Source organism: Rhipicephalus sanguineus, chromosome 11, assembly GCF_013339695.2.
Source record: "Rhipicephalus sanguineus isolate Rsan-2018 chromosome 11, BIME_Rsan_1.4, whole genome shotgun sequence".
NCBI classification, from domain to species: Eukaryota; Metazoa; Arthropoda; class Arachnida; order Ixodida; family Ixodidae; genus Rhipicephalus; species Rhipicephalus sanguineus.
Genome location: NC_051186.1, coordinates 32,852,099 through 32,869,538, shown reverse-complemented (window position 1 = coordinate 32,869,538; position 17,440 = coordinate 32,852,099). Strand labels below are relative to the sequence as shown.

General features: G+C 43.6%; 1 protein-coding gene across 1 annotated transcript in view; it reads left to right on the top strand.

The window, feature by feature from the left end:
- The window catches only part of LOC119374394 (Fanconi anemia group M protein), a 51,304-nt gene that overhangs the window by 1,754 nt on the left and 32,110 nt on the right, over positions 1–17,440 (top strand). Inside the window, exons 2-11 of the mRNA XM_037644481.2 lie at positions 398–570; positions 1,830–1,907; positions 3,195–3,353; positions 5,939–6,182; positions 6,668–6,837; positions 7,707–7,815; positions 9,657–9,814; positions 11,217–11,423; positions 12,814–13,030; positions 15,395–15,543. Coding sequence (XP_037500409.1) covers positions 398–570; positions 1,830–1,907; positions 3,195–3,353; positions 5,939–6,182; positions 6,668–6,837; positions 7,707–7,815; positions 9,657–9,814; positions 11,217–11,423; positions 12,814–13,030; positions 15,395–15,543 — 1,664 coding nt within the window. The remainder of the gene's footprint in view (positions 1–397; positions 571–1,829; positions 1,908–3,194; positions 3,354–5,938; positions 6,183–6,667; positions 6,838–7,706; positions 7,816–9,656; positions 9,815–11,216; positions 11,424–12,813; positions 13,031–15,394; positions 15,544–17,440) is intronic.

Below are 17,440 nucleotides of genomic sequence, written 5' to 3'. Positions count from 1 at the left end.
GTACGTCCGACCTATTTCTAGTCTCTCGGTTCCGCGTACGTCGGACGTACCTTTAGACACAGCGTTGTTTTGAAACGCTATCTTGAGCTTCGGTTCTAGTAGGCTCTAGCCATGGTCGATCGGAAGTTGCGTTTTGCATATGTAAGCGTCTCTGGAGCATTACCTAACTGCGCAAATTTAAAAGAAGACGACGTGTGAGAACAAACATAAACGCACACAGCGTACGCCATACGTGGTATTGAGTGCTAGTGTGCGCGTTGTCTTGTTCCCCGCTCGCGCAATCAGCTAATACTGTTAATATGAACCAACTAGCCCCTCGAGATCTCATTTTTCTTAAATAAGTGCTGCGTTATCAATGCGGCTGTTGTAGATGATATTGTCTTGCTCCGTCTTTCAGGAACAGTGCCTGCTGGTCAGAGAGCTCAAGGGTGGCGGGAAAGGCGAGTGTTTTTCCTTACGCCACAGGTAATGATGAATGACCTGCTACGCAACGCCCTAAGACCGCAGGACGTGAAGTGTCTGGTGATCGATGAAGCCCACAAAGCACTGGGCAGCTACTCCTACTGTCAGGTAACAACAGCCCGATGCGGCTCATTTGCAGAATGCAACAAAAGCATGTTGCTGCGCGAAACACTTTTTTAGTGTATTGGAAGCCATACAAAACAGCGTGGGCCTTTATGAAAGCAAACGCGCAATTGCGTGGCCTGTACTCTGCAGTGGCAAGAGGAAGCAGCTGATCCATCTTTGCCATAATCTACTAAGGATAACCCGACGTGGCCAGTAGGCAAGCATCTGATAGATTCCTTCCCTCGCCACCAATCGATATAACGCCAAAAGCAGACGCACCTCCTCTTGCTGCTTTTTGCCAGCTCACTAAGCAGCCATGACAAAGCATGTGCCCGCATGTTCCCTTTCATAACGGACTACCCGATACATCTTTATCGTTCAACGTGTCTGACCCTCAAGACTTTTGGCGCATTTAAAGTTTCACAAGATTTTAACATTACAAGTTTTTAAAGCCACTGTGGACAGCCTTTACAACTACCATACTTTCAAGCATTGATATCTACAAACCTTCTCGCCATTTACAAACACATTACCTTAGTGGCTTTCAAATTTTCCCATTGATTTTGCGTGCTCTCACCCTGCAAGTAATAATGACCTTACAAACAGGTTTTGCCATAGGTTACACAATGCATATTTGTCTGGTGGCATGACATGCCTTTCCTTTATTTGAAAACAAAAAAAAGAAAGAGACTTCCCGTAGTTAAAAAAATCATAACCAGCCTGTTTTCTAGCCGTAGTAGCCTGATAAGATTTGCAACTGTATGTTTGGCACATGTAAAACCATATGTAGGTCTTCACTACAGTGGCACGAATAATGTGGTGCTGTTTACCAGGTAAATTGAACTTGGGTACATTAAAACACTTCTGTGTTACACATTCCATGTGAATATTTGGAAGGATGCTTACACAAGCTTGTGCAATCTTTGTGAATGTACTGCAAGGAGGGTACAAAAGAATAAGCTGCCAGATATGAACTAATTGGTACATCTTTCAGACAAGCAAACGAAACAGTGCTAACCATGGTGCACTGTCATTGTCGTTGGCTTTTGTAGCCCAGTTTGTTTCTGAGTGCGCAGAATCTTCGAGGATGATGCAAAAGTCACTGCTGCATGTATTTTGATCAAGCAGCACCGTAGCATCTTACAAGGCACCACATTACTGTGACAATTTTTCGGTCTTGTAAATGTTGGTTTATCTAAAGTGAGAGCCTGTGTTGTTGCAGCAGAAACTTCAGCTAGCATTTGCGCTTGATGTTCTTGCAGGTTGTGAAGGAAATTCTTAAGGACAACAACCAATTTAGGATTCTTGCTTTAAGTGCCACACCAGGAACAGACGTAAAGGTGAGTTCACGTGTTACAGGTAGTAATTTAATAGTTGTTGGGGTTTTACATCCCAAAACCACGATATGATTAGTATGAGGGATGCCGTAGTGAAAAGCTCCAGAAATTTTGACCATTTGGTGTTCTTTAACGTGCACCTAAACCTAAGTAGACAGGTCTCAAGCATTCTGCCTCCATTGAAATTTGGCCGAGATTTGATCCCACGACCTACATTACAAGTAGTTTGTTTGCATAAACTGTATGTCAGTTGATGTGATTTTTGGTGAACGGAAAAAAAATTGAAGGGGGGGGGTCTGTGGCTGAATATGTGATGCCACATAGAAGCGGTTGTTTTTGTACACTGCATTTCTTTGTGAGACCACAGTTCTGAATTTTCAAGTGTGACCTTGACCACTCTGCTATGAAAGTGAACTGCTTACCACGAAAATTGAATTTTACGTTCGGTTAGATTTCGCTCTTTCTTTCAAGCCATTTTCTGTAACTTATACATATTAAGTCTCTAACTTAATGTAACCACAGAATTCTGAAGCAGGAAGCTGTGCTTGAATGGTAATGATGATTATTCAAGGAATGCACAAATAATAATTACACTTGGTGTTCTGCTTGTACACTCAGGTTTCACAAGTTTCTCATGTAATGAGTCATGTCTTCTGGCTACAAGGATATGACGCCCTATGATATTGCACAATGTGAAATATTTAATGAGATATGAATTTAAGTGTACTAATAACAAGCAATTTAGTGGCAACAAAATACTGTATGTGAAAAATATCTGGTCATGATATAACACTTTTTCGTTTTTTCACCATATACTAAAACAACTGAACACTTATACCTCTTCGAAATTTGGTGTTCAAGTATGAGACGATCATCCGATGCCAAAATGGCGAACAAAACTTGTTTTTTACGTATAATTTTGCAATAAAGGCACAGGACAAGTAGGTATTTGTGCTCAGTTTCAACTGACACTACCGTATTTTTTCGCATATAACCCGCACTAGTATACAGAAAATTTGGAACTGAAGCCAGGGTGCGGGTGAAACGCGAATTTCTGTGCACAAGTCGGCTTCACGGCACTACTTCATGCTAATGCAAGGAGAGCGGGTTCACAGAAATATCTGGGGATTTTTTTCAATTTTTAGTTTTCCAGTTTGTTGTTCGGGTTGCAGGTTATATGTTAGGAATCACAGTACTTTCATGGCCTTATGTTGTCTTGAGAGCCCATTTTGCTTTTTCATTGAAGACAGACTTTCTTTAAGGCAACTCACTTTGCTTCATCTTGTACAGGCTGTTCGCAATGTCCTTGCAAACCTGATGATCTCCCACGTGGAGCTGAGGACAGAGGACTCTCTCGACATCCAGGCGTTTACGCAGAAGAGGACGATCGAGAAAGTAGTGGTGCCACTTGGCGAGGAAATCGGCGAACTCAAGAACAAGTTTCTAGGGGTGAGTGAGAGGTGCCACTTTCCTGCTTGGCCGGTCTTTTGGCGGGCGCAAGTGTGAGTACAGCCGCCTGCAAATGTTTGTCTGTGATGCAAGTTCATTTTTTTCACGTCGTGTCACTGAGGCATAAACTTAGGGCGTCCGAAATAGGGAGAAAGCCATTACCACATCTGAAACATGCAGCCTTTAATTTAAATGTAAACATTTCAACAGAAATCTGTCTAGCTGGGTAGAAGATTTAGGCGTTCATCCGCCAGGTGTCACGCCGTCTATAGAGAGGGCAGCCACCGTACCGCGGAGAGGCAGCGAAAGACACACTACGCGACCCTCCTCCCTCCCTCCCTGGCCACCCCGCTGGCTACAACAGAATCGAAGAGCCAGCCAAGCGCGTCGTCATCCCATATGTGCCAGGCATCAGTGCACAACTCTCCAAGGTCCTTGGAAAAGCGGGGGTCACGGTAATTCGCAAACTGGAATCGACGCTCGCCCGCTTGCTACCGAGGCCGAAGGACCGACCATCTGAGGAGCAACACCAAGGCGTAGTCTACAAGGTGTCGTGTTCTGAGTGTTCAGGCAGCTACATAGGTGAGAGCAAGTGTTTCCCGGAGAGAATACACCAACACAAGAACGACGTCAGGAAGATGGAAGCGCAACGCAGTGCTCTTGCAGAGCAATGTGAGAAGCACGACCATAAAATCGACTTTGACGGCGCTTCTGTTCTAGAAACAGAAAGGATTCTGGGAAGGAGGCTCTTGCTCGAGTCTTGGCACTTTCAGCATACACCTCCAAACGGGAACCGCTCGCTAGGAACAATGCCCCCAATATAAATTCACGGCCTCCGAAACGTGAAAGGGAAAGGCGAAGCCCGGGGGAGAGAACAAGACACTGCGATGCTTCCATGATCAACGCAGTCACCCATTGAGGAAGGGACCGAAACGGTCCCGAAACGTTGGGCTGTCTTCAAACTGGGGCTGGAGCCATTTCAACTTCCTAAGGCTTTGATTTGCACCACATGAAAAAAAGGGAGGCAGCTAAATGACAATTGCAAAACATACAATCCTGAGACCTAGCGTTCCCAAGGCAATTACGTACCTACCACATGCATTGCATTATACATTACGACAGGCAGGGGCATCAATGACAGAACGTTGAGCTATTTGGTAGGGATTCAGTGTACGAAAAGTTAGGTGCACAGACACAGCCGCTAAAGAAGGGATACAGGAGGGCATGTGTTGTGTGTTTCCCTTGTCTTGTGTTCACATCTACAAGCCCAATTTTTTCCGTGGAAGCAAGTGTTGCAGTCAACACTACACAGCTCAATACAGCACCTACTTGTTGTCCCCTGAACTTACCTCTACATAAATGTACAGGACTTAATGTTTGTACGTCAACATAAAAGCGTGAGATTTAATGTTACATTGAATTATACACAATGCGCACCTAGTGTACCATTTCTTAATATGAGGCACAGTCTACTTACTTGTGCCGCTAATGCAAGCACCGAGGGAAGCCTCTGTAAGCTTTGCAGTGTTGCCTGCTACGTATATACTCAAGTACAGTAGACCCTCTACATAATTGTAAAGCTAGCTTTCCTGTGATTCAGTTTGCCGAACTAATGGAAGCGTAGCCATGTTGACGAAGTGTGTGTGCAAGTGCAGCTTTCTTGTACCGTGACGTGGAAAACATAGGCTCGGTTCTCGTGACACAAACATGCGGAATAGGCGAGTCTCGCCAAGTGCAGCTAGAAGTTTGTCTTCGTTTGAAGCATGACAGGAGTTTCAGCATGAAATTTTTACGACAGCTACCGTACGCAGAACAAAAAGTCAGGCTGAAGTAGGCCTATTTTTGCATTAAAGGCACACGTTCACTTAGCTTTGCGCGAATTGCTCCATGGATAGCATGCGAAAATCGCAAAAGATAGGTGGGGAGGAGACCAAGAACCTACCACTTTGGGGAGCTTCAATGCCTCTATATACGCCGCCATTTATCTTCACTATGTCAAAACGATTTAGCTGAAACCACACTGTGCCCAAACAAGTAATTTAATTGGCACGGACGATTTGAAGGAGGCTTGAAATCACACAAAAACCAGGATTCCGGAGGCATCTCTCATTTTCCCACTGCCAAGCATCGCAATCCTGGCATGGTTGTAAACCCCACGTTATCGTCTTTCCAATCCCACACTCCTTGCATACAGTGGCTGCATCGAAAAGCAGGAAACATTGAAAAGAAAGAGTGATAAAGACAGTTCTGACCCGATTCATGCACTACGCGCATGAATCGATGACAGACATTTCATTTTTATATAACACATTCTTGGCAAAACAGTACAAGGCAAGGTGCCACCGCGCTCTTGCGGCAGTAAGGTCAAGGTGCGGTCACTACACGGAAAAAAAAAAAGACTTTTGATGACGGAATTCAGGGGTGTGGTCATTACATGAGTGCAATCATCATGCAAGTAAGTATAGTAGTTGGGTCAACATGCAATGCGGAGAAGTGCAATTGCAAATTACGGAAAGGGTCTGTTGACTTAAATAGGATGGAACATTGTAACAAACAGGGTTACCACAGCTGGCGATTTTCTGCAGGTGATCCGCATGTACCTCGACCGACTGGACAGGAGCGGTGCCATACCCCGGGTGAACCCTGAGTCCTTGGGGAAGTACCGCATGCTGCTGCTCAAGGAGGGCTTCCAGCAGAACCCACCCAGTCGACTGAGCTCCCGCGAAGTGGGGCAGCTGCAGGGGTACTTCTCCCTGCTCATCAGCCTGTACCATGCGTACGAGCTACTGCTGGCACATGGCATGCAGCCATTCTTCTACTTCCTCAAGGGTGAGCACACTTTGACAGGAGATGCGTCTCAGTGTCAACAGTTACGACAAATATTAAATGGGACAGTTGTTAATACATAATAGTTGGGGTTTTATGACCCAAAACCGTGATATGATTATGAGGGGCACCGAAGTGGAGGGCTCTATAGATTTTGATCATCTGATGTTCTTTAACGGGTACTTAAATCCAAGTACACAGGCATCTAGTATTTCGCCTCCATCGAAATGCGGCCGCCGTGACCAGGAATATATCGCACAACCTTCGGGTCTGCAGTCAAGCACCATAACCACTAGACCACTTGCTCAGGATTTTACGGTAGCCATTTTCCATTTAAATATGGCAGATCAATTGCATGCACTTCCGAGTTCAAAGTTTCATTATGGTGACAACCAGAGAGCTCCTTGTAGAAGTTATCCCACCTCACTGTTCTAGCGCACTGAGCCTTTGCCGTGCTTCATGCGAAAGTGCTCCTGCGTAATGTGCAGGCATAGTGGATGGCGAGAAGAGTCAGCCACGTGTCCGCTACGAGCTGATGCACAACGGCGACTTCGAAGACCTCTACAAGCATCTGGAACAGCGCCTGGGGGTCTCCGAGGCCTCGGCCAATGACACCCTCCATCCGACCGCCGCAGCCGCGGCATCCTCGTTGTACGAGGTGATGTTATCCTTTTGTCTAATGATCGTCACGAGCTTGTAAAATGCTTTTAACGACTTGATAATTATGGCCACGACGTATGTGTACATTTCTGACATTGCATTGTGGCTCTAAGCCTCTCAACCCACCCTGTCTATTACGCTGGGTAGTTCCGGTCTAATGTAACAGGGCGGCTACTTTTGTGTGTGCCCACCATGCTTGGTTTTGATATCACCATTTAAGTTGCACATTGAATATCCCAAATTATGTGCTGTTTTTGTGATTTTTAAAAGATGGATATGCCATAAATCATGACAGCATACAACTACACCTGCCCTCAAGTTTGTAATTAACTCTTTGCTGTTCAAAACCTGGACCCGCCTTCTGTACGTTCTTGTCCAAAACTAGAAGACTCCAAGCTCAAGTAAGAGAAGTCTACTTACTCTTTTACAGATGGCACATAATGTAAGGAGAAAATGTGCACGTGAATCAGCTGCGAAAGAACTTGTCCAGTAGTGCCCGACTATGGACCTCTGCAGCAGTGTTGAGTTGTCGGACAGGGGCCGACAACAGACTACAAAGGGTTAAGAAGTCAATTAACGAGTGTTCGCTATTTAGTGTTTTCGGTGCAATTTTTTTCTGCGGCAAAGCATGCCGACAAGGAGTTCATGTGTGAAGGTGTCGGACGCTCGAGTCATAACGTTGTAATAAAAAATCAGTATTGTCTTTAAAAAAAAAAAAGATGCCTTGTATATATTTTTGTCCGTATTTTGCCCACTCTTTGTAAAGGGCAGCAAACGAGACTCTTTTGCAATTAACATCCCTGCCTTTTATCTTATCCCAGCTCTCTTTCTAACAGCTACTGCCATCTTTCAAATACTTTCTTACAGAACACTCTTTCCGACACCGAAAGCCAAGCACCACATGTTGTGGGTCATCCCAAGCTGGCAAAGCTTGAGGAAATAATCTTGGAGCATTTCAGGAAGTTTGCAGGCAATGGTATGTTCCAGTGTGTCCTGTGAGATGGGAATTCGCCAATCTTACCACCCATGTTCATAATGGTCGTTTGTAAAATGTGCTTTACTGTCCTTGAACATGACCAGTTGCTTTTGCCTTCAGATTTGTTCACTCATTAATTTCTTTAACAACAGAGCTGTTCTAAGTTGAGCCTGCGTGACCAGAGGGAGATGTTAATAAATAAATAAATAAAATGAAGTGATGATGATGCTCAGCATTCTGATGGTGATGCTTTAAATTATTATGATCGTGACGCGAAACGGTGATGACGATGATGCTCAAGCTGTCTTAAAGTGAGTGTCACACGATACATGTAATGTCATTCGCAGTAAATCAGGTTCCTACTGAATGTCATTGCACCGTTGCATTTCTGGTCTACACGGGTATGTAAAATGGCATTCGCAAGTGGTGTCGACGTTTGTCGTCAGTACACTGCGCTTTTTGCTTGTTATTGTTCTTCGCTGACGAAACTGCAGAGTTCATTCCATGACTGGCAGATAGACATTGCTTGCTACTGCGGCACTACTTCACTAAGATAACATGGAGGAATTCAAAAATTAAGAAAGAACAGAAAAGCGCTCTAGACGTGGCCGACAGAAGGCATTGACGTTATATTGTAGTCTGGGAATAAGAATGTACTTGCATGAATTGGGCTGTACGTCAAAAATTATCAGAAAGTTAGCAAGAGCCATTAATAAGAATCTCAACTCCGATTACATCTTGCTTCAAGTTATCGATTTCATAATTTTTTTGCTGAGCCCTGTTGTCGAGATTACACGTGTCGCACAAGCATGAATTTGGAAAACTCATTCAATGGGCGAATGCCACTAGCTGCGAATGTCATTCTCTGTGCTTGTGTAGCAGCGACAAAAATGGCATTAACACCTGAGCACTAGGTTTGTGCGAATAGTAAATTTCAGGTTCGAAGCCAATAGTGATTTGGTCGAATAATTTTAATCGAATTCGAATAGTATATATCACGTATTATAAATTAAAATGGTCATATTTGTCATGGCCCAACTAACCTGCACAATATTTTTTAAAATTGAAGCAAGGCATGTGCAAATGTCATTCTTTTTGTTTCAAAGAGAGTGGAAGCAACCTTGAATAGTATTAGGATTTGACTTTCGATAGAATGCGAGCGATAACCTGTAAAATACATTACGTTTTAAAATTTACTATACTTAGAGCATATAAGCCGGTATAATGAGCTTTTAAACTTAAAAAATGATAAATCAATGTGAAGGTAATTTGCTCACTTAACCTTGAAGTGGGGCTTTGTGGCAGTGCACATTTTTCCTGGAGGGGTGCATTCACGGCATAGCACCCGTCCACTGCAGTGAAAACACCTTTACGTGCCTATTTCTTCATTTCGAATGCTTCAAAATTTAGAATAATTTAAATTAGTTTGCCTATTTCTTCATTTCGAATGCTTCAAAATTTAGAATAATTTAAATTAGTTTCAAAGCAAATTCGAATACTGTAATATTCGGTCGAATATTCGAACTGCTTGAATATTCGCACTAGCCTACTAAGCACATTTACTACAAATCACATTACAAGAGCTGTGTGACAGGGGCCATTAGTCTACCCTCACATACACTCGCACACTTACAGCTTTGCTGTGCAATGGTTTTCACTGCGTGGAACTGGCCGATTCTTTTTTCTTTATAAGTACCAGTCATGCCATTTTGGCGTTACAAGAAACGGAAAGTTAGGCACATAAACGTGAACAGTGCAAGAATATGCAATTCATGAAGAATTGGCCTTTTAGAACGGATCGAACACCTTTGAAGCACTGTTTGTTCCGATGTCTTTGCCAGAGGGAGGCACCCGTGTGATGGTCTTCTCCCAGTACCGGGACAGCGTGAAAGAGATCACGGTGCAACTGAACCGCCACCAGCCGCTGGTCAAGGCCATGAACTTTGTGGGCCAGAGAGCTGGTGCGGCCAAGGGCTTCAGCCAAAAGGAGCAGCTCCTGGTACGAGACAAAAACTTCTTCGGCTCTCGGGCCAAAATGAAAACCCCATGCACTTGAATATCGCAGTCGTTGCTCCCGTTAATGTAAAGAGACATTGAAGAGAAACAAGGAATCAGTTTAGATTGATAAATTGCGTTCTCTGAGAACTCTAGTGTCGTTAATTTCACCATCATAGGTTTATTAATAAAGGAGAAAATCATGGTCAGAAATTCATTTTTAAATCTTGCGTTGAAACCTCTGTGTGTGACGTCATGGACTTCAAAGTATATTTTTCGTATTTTTGTGACATTGGCTAAACGAAATTTTCTGAAACTTAATATGTTAAGTCTGTGGCCCCCTCAGAGGACATTGTACTTTTTTACTGATTACTGACAGTGTACTTTTTACTGAGGACAGTGTACATTTTTACTGACTAGGAACTACGTAGGACCTAGCAGATGCTATCAAAATCTATGACGTCATGACGTTTGGTGTGGGAATTTCAAGGTGGCGCCGCCCGCATTTTCTTTTTTCGCATGTTCTTGCTTACCAAGAATCTTCTTGTGGCAGGCGTGGTGATTTTGGAAGAGTGAAATAGTAATTTACTAATATGAGAAAAATCATTTTTCGTCTAGTGTCCCTTTAAGAATGAATCGTTCAATTAGGATCTTAGAATGGAACCACTGCTGTACTGCACCACCCACCATGGTGGCTTAGTTGCCGCAGTATTGCGCCCCTGTGAGGGCACGGGTTCAATTCCCAGCCACAGCAGCTGCATTTTGATTGGGTTGAAATGCAGAAACACCTGCAGACTTTGATTTAGGCACAACTGAAAGCTGAACTAGTTTGTTAGGCTTCATCATAATAAAAGGCAAGGCGTGCAAACATGGACACTAGAGATATGTTGTGTCGTTCTCTTATCTTGTGCGTCTGTTTGCTGGGCCTACCTTCTTTTGTGATGGATTTGGGTACAGTGCTCACAGATTGAAACGCAACATCAAAACTTTTAGCATAACGACTGGTATGCACAGTTGCTAGAGATAAACGCCTCGTATCGCTACAAATCTGTCCGCTAAAGCTAATATTGGTGTTTATGTAAATGCTCGAACTGAAATTATGATAAGACACGAACTGAAGACAGTGGAAAGTGCGGGCATCACTTAGCCATAAATTGTTATGTTTCAATCTGTGAGCATTGCACATGTTAAAGAATTCCACATATTGGAATGTAATTCGGAGTACCCCACTACGGCTTGCCTCATAATGTTGTGTTTTTTGCATGTAAACACCGAGACTTTAATTATATTTTATTGTTATACTGCTCCTCACCTATTCTTTACATCGCTTCAGTGTGTAGAAGCAGCTCAGACTGAACCGGTGCGCTCCGTCCCGTAAAAGTGCGAACGTTTATCCCGCTTTTCAGGTTGTGAAAAAGTTTCGTGAGGGCGGCTACAACGTCCTGGTGTCGACGTGCGTTGGAGAGGAAGGCCTGGACATTGGCGAGATCGACCTGATTGTCTGCTTCGATGCACCCAAGAGCCCAATCCGCCTGGTGCAGCGCATGGGTCGTACGGGAAGGAAGCGTGAAGGACGCATCGTTGTGTTGCTGACCGAGGGCAAGGAAGAACAGGTGTTGTGCAGTTTGATGAAGCAATACTTGTTCGTATCAGTGAATCAGTCGGCCTTAATTATCTTCATGATGAATGTAGACATACTGAGGACCTTGAAGAACCTGCACGAAACACCTTGTATAGAAAATGTTCGAAGTACAGTTGGAGCTCGATGTCATGAAGTATTTCAGTTTCTATAACTACATGTCCATAGAACACAATGGGAGAGCATGTGGCAGATGCATGGGATGTGGTAATCCTGGTGCATCATATTGCACTCTACCGTGTTCTCTGGCAGTACTATATCGTCTCTTCTCACTGCCTAATTCCATATTTTGTGCCACGTGTGTCGTGCATCGGCACCCGATTTTATGTTATTGTTATCACTGCATGTTGAGTTTGTCGATACTGTCAGTGCGACAGTACTAGTTAAGGTGCAATAATTTACAAATAATCAAATTCTCGAGTAAACCAGTACAGTGATAATATTAAGAGTAATTTAGTTTAAATGTTATGTTATCAGAACATCAAGAATTAGGCTTCTGTAATTACCTAGTGTGTAAAATATACAGTGGGCCATTCCTATACATATCTGTTCTTGCGCAGGGTTAGAGCTGTGTTTCTTTATTTGTAGCACTTGATACCTTAATTAAAGTTTGTATTTGAGGGTGGTAAGGAACTAGGTGGTGTGATAAAATTAGGAAACTCAGGCACAGGACGTGGGGCAAAAAGTTCGCTAGGAGAAGGATTTGTCCTGCAGTGTACAAATGGGCTGATGAGGATGATTATGATGAATTGATTGTTTTTTGTTAGAGTGGCATTCTGAAAGTCACAGACTTTTACGTATTGCACGTCAGTCCACGTAAAGCAGCTGTGCAAATGTCGCAAGGGGTGTTTTACGCCTCTCTATACTTGGTTACAACTTAAGAAAACAAGAAAAATGTCAACTCCGCCCATAGCCTTCACTGTCCCTCCCATGGAAAATTTGCATAAGTGCTCCATCCAATAGCACTTACTCATTTTCGTGATGTCAAGCACTTCTGGTTTGTTTCAGGTAGCTGACTTTCTCGTACAGACCCACGTCGGTGTCGCTAGTTTCTGGTCAGAAATTTGAATCTCCCAGTAAATTTTGTCCGGGGTTCTAACATCGCTGATCAACCAAATGTGATGTTTCAGATATTAACGATGAACCTTTAATCCCAAATATGTGTACTATTCACATTAGCTGAGAAAAAGTATTTACCATTTGAGCAGAAAGCAGCCAGCAAGATTGTCTTTCGTAGGTGAAAGACAGGTGCGCTGTGGTTCCCTAGGCAGAGCTGGCATATTTCTTTAGGTTTTAACTGAGCGTAATGACGTATCTGTTTCTTTGATCGCAATGTGACGAAATGGACAATGCGGTCTCCACAGGCCTACAAGGAAAGCAACTACAAGAAGCAGAACATCCACCGTGCCATCACCAGTGGAAGGCAGTTGGGCAACCTGTACGAAGCCAGTCCGAGAATGGTTCCGCGTGGCATCAACCCAGTCTGCCATCGAATGCACATGACCGTGCCCGAATACAGGAGCGCCAAGAGTGCCGCGGCCTCTGGCAGAGGAGCGCGCTCTATTTTGAACTTCATTACTGGTCGGTTTTCTGTTTTTTTTCGTCTTTTTTTTAATTGTTTATAAGAAAAAAAAAATGACTGTTTCAAGCCAGCGGTTCACATTAAGCTTTTTAAAAGGCTGTTTTCACAGACGCAGCACTTGTTCAATTTTCGGCTGTTTAAAGGAAAAGAAAGTTTTGGTTGCTTAGCCCTTTGCGACACGGCGTCCTCATTTGGAGACACTACTTAATTTTACCATGTCTGTGCATTATCGGCTAGAAAGAGACCACAAACACCGGGCTAATGGTAAATTAAGCATTGTTATTGCCTAAAGTTTCTTTATATCACTCCTGGTTGAAATATTTTGCTGCACACGATCGCTTTGATGATCGCTGTACCACGTATAACGAGGCTGACGTGGGGCGTTTTGGCAGGAATTTCAAAGTACTTTTTTTTTTTTGCCCTTTTAGGAATGCTTGCTGCCAGCAGATAACTATCGCATGTAATTTGAGTGGGTCGTTGAATTCGATTTATGAAGAAATATAGCATGACTGACTGTAGAATAATTATAGTTATTTATGTTGTAATTGCAATTAATTGCTGTAAATAACACTATAATTTTTTCAACCACTGTGACTTGCTTTAAGTTTGGTCTCCAGAACCTTGGCATCGAATTATGTAAATTTACGCGTTCGTAGACAGTCGCTCATAATGCGTGTTGCAAAGGGTTAACCACATTGCGCAATTGAATAAAAGATGTTGTTTACATTATCAATGCATATGCCTCGTGCCTTTTAAGGGGCTGCTTAAGAAGCTGATAAACGATATAAAGAACACGCCATGTGCACGCCGCTCAGTGCCAATCACGACAATAAGTGAGTTCGTACCTTTGTTGAAAATTCTGTGCCATGTGCTAAACTGTTTCGCTGGTCATCCACCCTAAGAGAGTGGGATGGCTCCACAATTTTTCCGTTTAATGGTCGAAAGAAATTGGTGAGAAAATTATGTAAAGCTTGTATGACATGGTGCTGCAATACATTACAAAATGTTCTGTATGTGCAGTAGTGATGCAGAACTATCGATGGTACTATCGATACTATCGATAGCTGAGTCACTATCGAACTATCGATGGTGAAAAATACTATCGATAGCGCTATCGATAGTAAGAAATTCGATGGTACTATCGATAGTATACAATCAACAGCGCGGACTCCCTGCAGAATAAACTTGGTTACCCGCGCATGTGGTACATAGTGTAGCCGTAGGAGCAGGCTGAAGGGCAAGAAAGTGGACATGATTGTGTTCTTCACCAGAGTGCTTTGCTCACACATGATCATAAAGTCAGACTGTTCAGCTGTAGCAGAAAGGAAGCCTTTACATGTTCTGGGACTGCGCGGCTTCAAATTGATATTGCATTTTCTGATTTCAAAATAAAAAAATATCAAGAAGTTAATTGTAGGGTGTAACTGGTTGCTTTTGGATACGAGTTTATTGATGGATATATTCCGCCATTTTCACGGCGGAAATAATTAATTTCTTTGCCAAAAATTGCTCACAAATTAAGCGAAGGTGACAGTAGGCTATCGCAAATATTTTGGCAATATGGTCGGCCAGCAACATCATCATTATTCACACCACTATCGATAGTATTGTCAAGTGGTTGTGACTGTGGAGAATGCTGCAGCAAGACTGGGAAATACGGAGCTCTTTATTTGGGCGAACTTGTGCCCAGAAAATCAAAACTCAAAATACAAGCGACACGTGCTGCGCACTGATAGTGGCGGGAGCAGTCGTCAGCCATTGAGTAATCTGATCATCGGTGGAACGCGTCGTCCTTTATACATCAGTCATCAAACCTTCCAGGTTTATCGCTGGTGCTCGCGTAAGCTCTCAAATAAACTTGACTATTTGCGTTCGGCGCGTAGTCATAACAGAATTATCTAAAAAAAATGTGAAGCTTCTCAAACATTACGGCAAGGTCTTGAAATACTTGAAATAACGGTCTGCGTCAAACGTTGCTAACAGTCTTTGTGGGTAACTGAACACGAATACGTCAAAACAAAGCAATAAACACGCGTGGCAGTAATATCGCTAGTAATAATAAAGATGGCACTATCGATAGTTTGTCGATAGTAGCACTATCGATAGTTTGTTTACACTATCGATAGTTTCAAAAAAACTATCGATACTATCGATAGTCAATTTACCGATAGTTCTGCATCACTAATGTGCAGGCACTTTCATGAAGCTTTGCAGTGTGTGTTTGTGCACACGTCCATCTCTCCACCTCCCTTTTTTCTTCTCTTCTTGACATGTCAAGTGCCTGAATCAAAGGCTGGCTGGTTATTTACGCTTCATTTTACATTTTAGTCACACTTTCACACAGCTAAAGCTTTTCTTTGCAGGCAAGCAACAAAAGAAGTCTGGTGCAGCGCTAACCAAACCGGAAGAGCTCTACTATGAGGCACATTTCGAGGTTGCTCCATCGACTGTTCCACTACTGCCGCCAGCTCCTGCACGTTTCCTGAGCCTTCAGAATTTCCATTCAAAACAGGTAGGCAGCACTCCCTTAAGGACATGCCATTTCTTATAATTATAAAAAAAAGGTACATTTGCCGATTGTTGCTATCCTGGCTTTGGTATAGTTTATGTTACCACTTTCATAAGGACATATTAAAATGTTAATGGGGGGTCTCGATTATGAAGGCCAAACCACATGCTGCGTTTTTGTCGACGTTCATGTGGCATTTCGTTCCCCGGCGTCACTCATCATTGACGATAGCAGTGACGCCAGCCGAAACAGCCACCTCAGGACGGCCCTGGCATCGGCAGCGTCGGCGTCGGCGTCGATGCCAGAAGCAGTTCGATGGACAGATAACCAATGAACGTGCGGCTGGCAGTGACTTCCACCTACGTAATGGCGGCGTCACTGCTGTCGAAATGTCCGCCGCCCGCCTCAGATCTATTAAAACTGTGTGGCCTACAAGTTCTCAGTTGATGCTTGTATTTGACTTAGATTTAACTTAGCTTCAACAGTAAAGCGTTAGTGATCTCTTTAAACTGTTCCCGAGAACCACACTCAAGATCGTCGGTAAGCTTAGCAAAAATGGCTATATTGGCCTAATATATACATAGCCTCAGAGATGTGGGACAATGAGTGCTACTTCAAGCTCAGAGGCCATATATTGCGAGTTTCTTGATCTTGTTAATCATAGTAATGGGCGCTACAAGTAACATAAACAAAAAATAGACCTTTCGGCAGCACTGCCTCATTTTTCATACTACAAATGAAACAACTCTAAATGAAACATAAAGCATGAAAGCTATATTCAGGAATATTTCTTGTAAGTCTGTTGACGGAAACTGCACACTGCTTTATGAGGTTTCAGGTTCATTCCCTGTGATCATATTGTGCGACGTTGGGCTGGCACTGGCCACAGTGCTTCTCATGTGGTAGGCCACCCTCTCTGGCGGCATTATGTGATGATGCCGAGAGATGCAACGCCAGAAAACGCCAGCAAAAAGTCTGCATGCGGTTCGGCCATAACAACAATCTTGACTCGTAGCTCTGATTGGAAGTAAGAGCAACCAGACGCACTTGGTAATTACTGTAACCAGCTTGCATCAAACTAATCTAACTAAACTACCGTATAAACGCGTGTAAGGGCTGCACTTTTTTTTCAAGAAATGAGGGCCAATTTTCAGGGTGCGGCCCATACACGCGACATTTTTTTTTTAAAGTAAAAACGCACCAGTTAGCGAACGAAGAGCGTTTATTGTAGTATAAGACATTTCTTGCGACATACGTGCTCAATCGTCGTCACTCGGCGAGTCCTCAGACTTGGAGTCCGAGATGAGATGGTGTGCTGCGAAGCGCCGTCACCCACAAGCAGTCATCTTCCGTGCCATCCAAGCTGTTAGATATCCCGGCGACTTTAAAACTTCGGGACACAATGTCCGTCGACACCGAGCTCCACGCAGATAGGATCCACCCAAGTACAGTCGCCAAGGCTAGTCCCTTCACACGCAGCATGTCCGTTGTGAGTGCAAGACCATCATTCCGCACTTCAGTCACATAGCGGAGCAAGTCTTCTTCCAAATCGGGAAACTTGCACTGCTCTCCTCGGAAAGCGCGCTTAGTGCTGTTGGTGTTTCGCAAGGCTTCTTTTTGAGCACACCAACGTCGTACACACTTCTCGTCAACGTCAAATTTTCTGCCGGCGGCACGTTTCCCATGCTCGAGAGCATACTCGATCACCTTCAACTTATAACCAGCAGTGTAGCTATTCAGGTACTTGCCCATCTTGCCAAAACGTGAACGCCGTGTAGAAAACAAGCTAGCACGAAGGTCATCGAACAGTGCAGAAAACTACAGCAAATGGCTGGCTGAACTGCACAAACCGAACAACGCGAACGCCAAAGTTGGTGATGCTAATGCCGGTATGGATAGC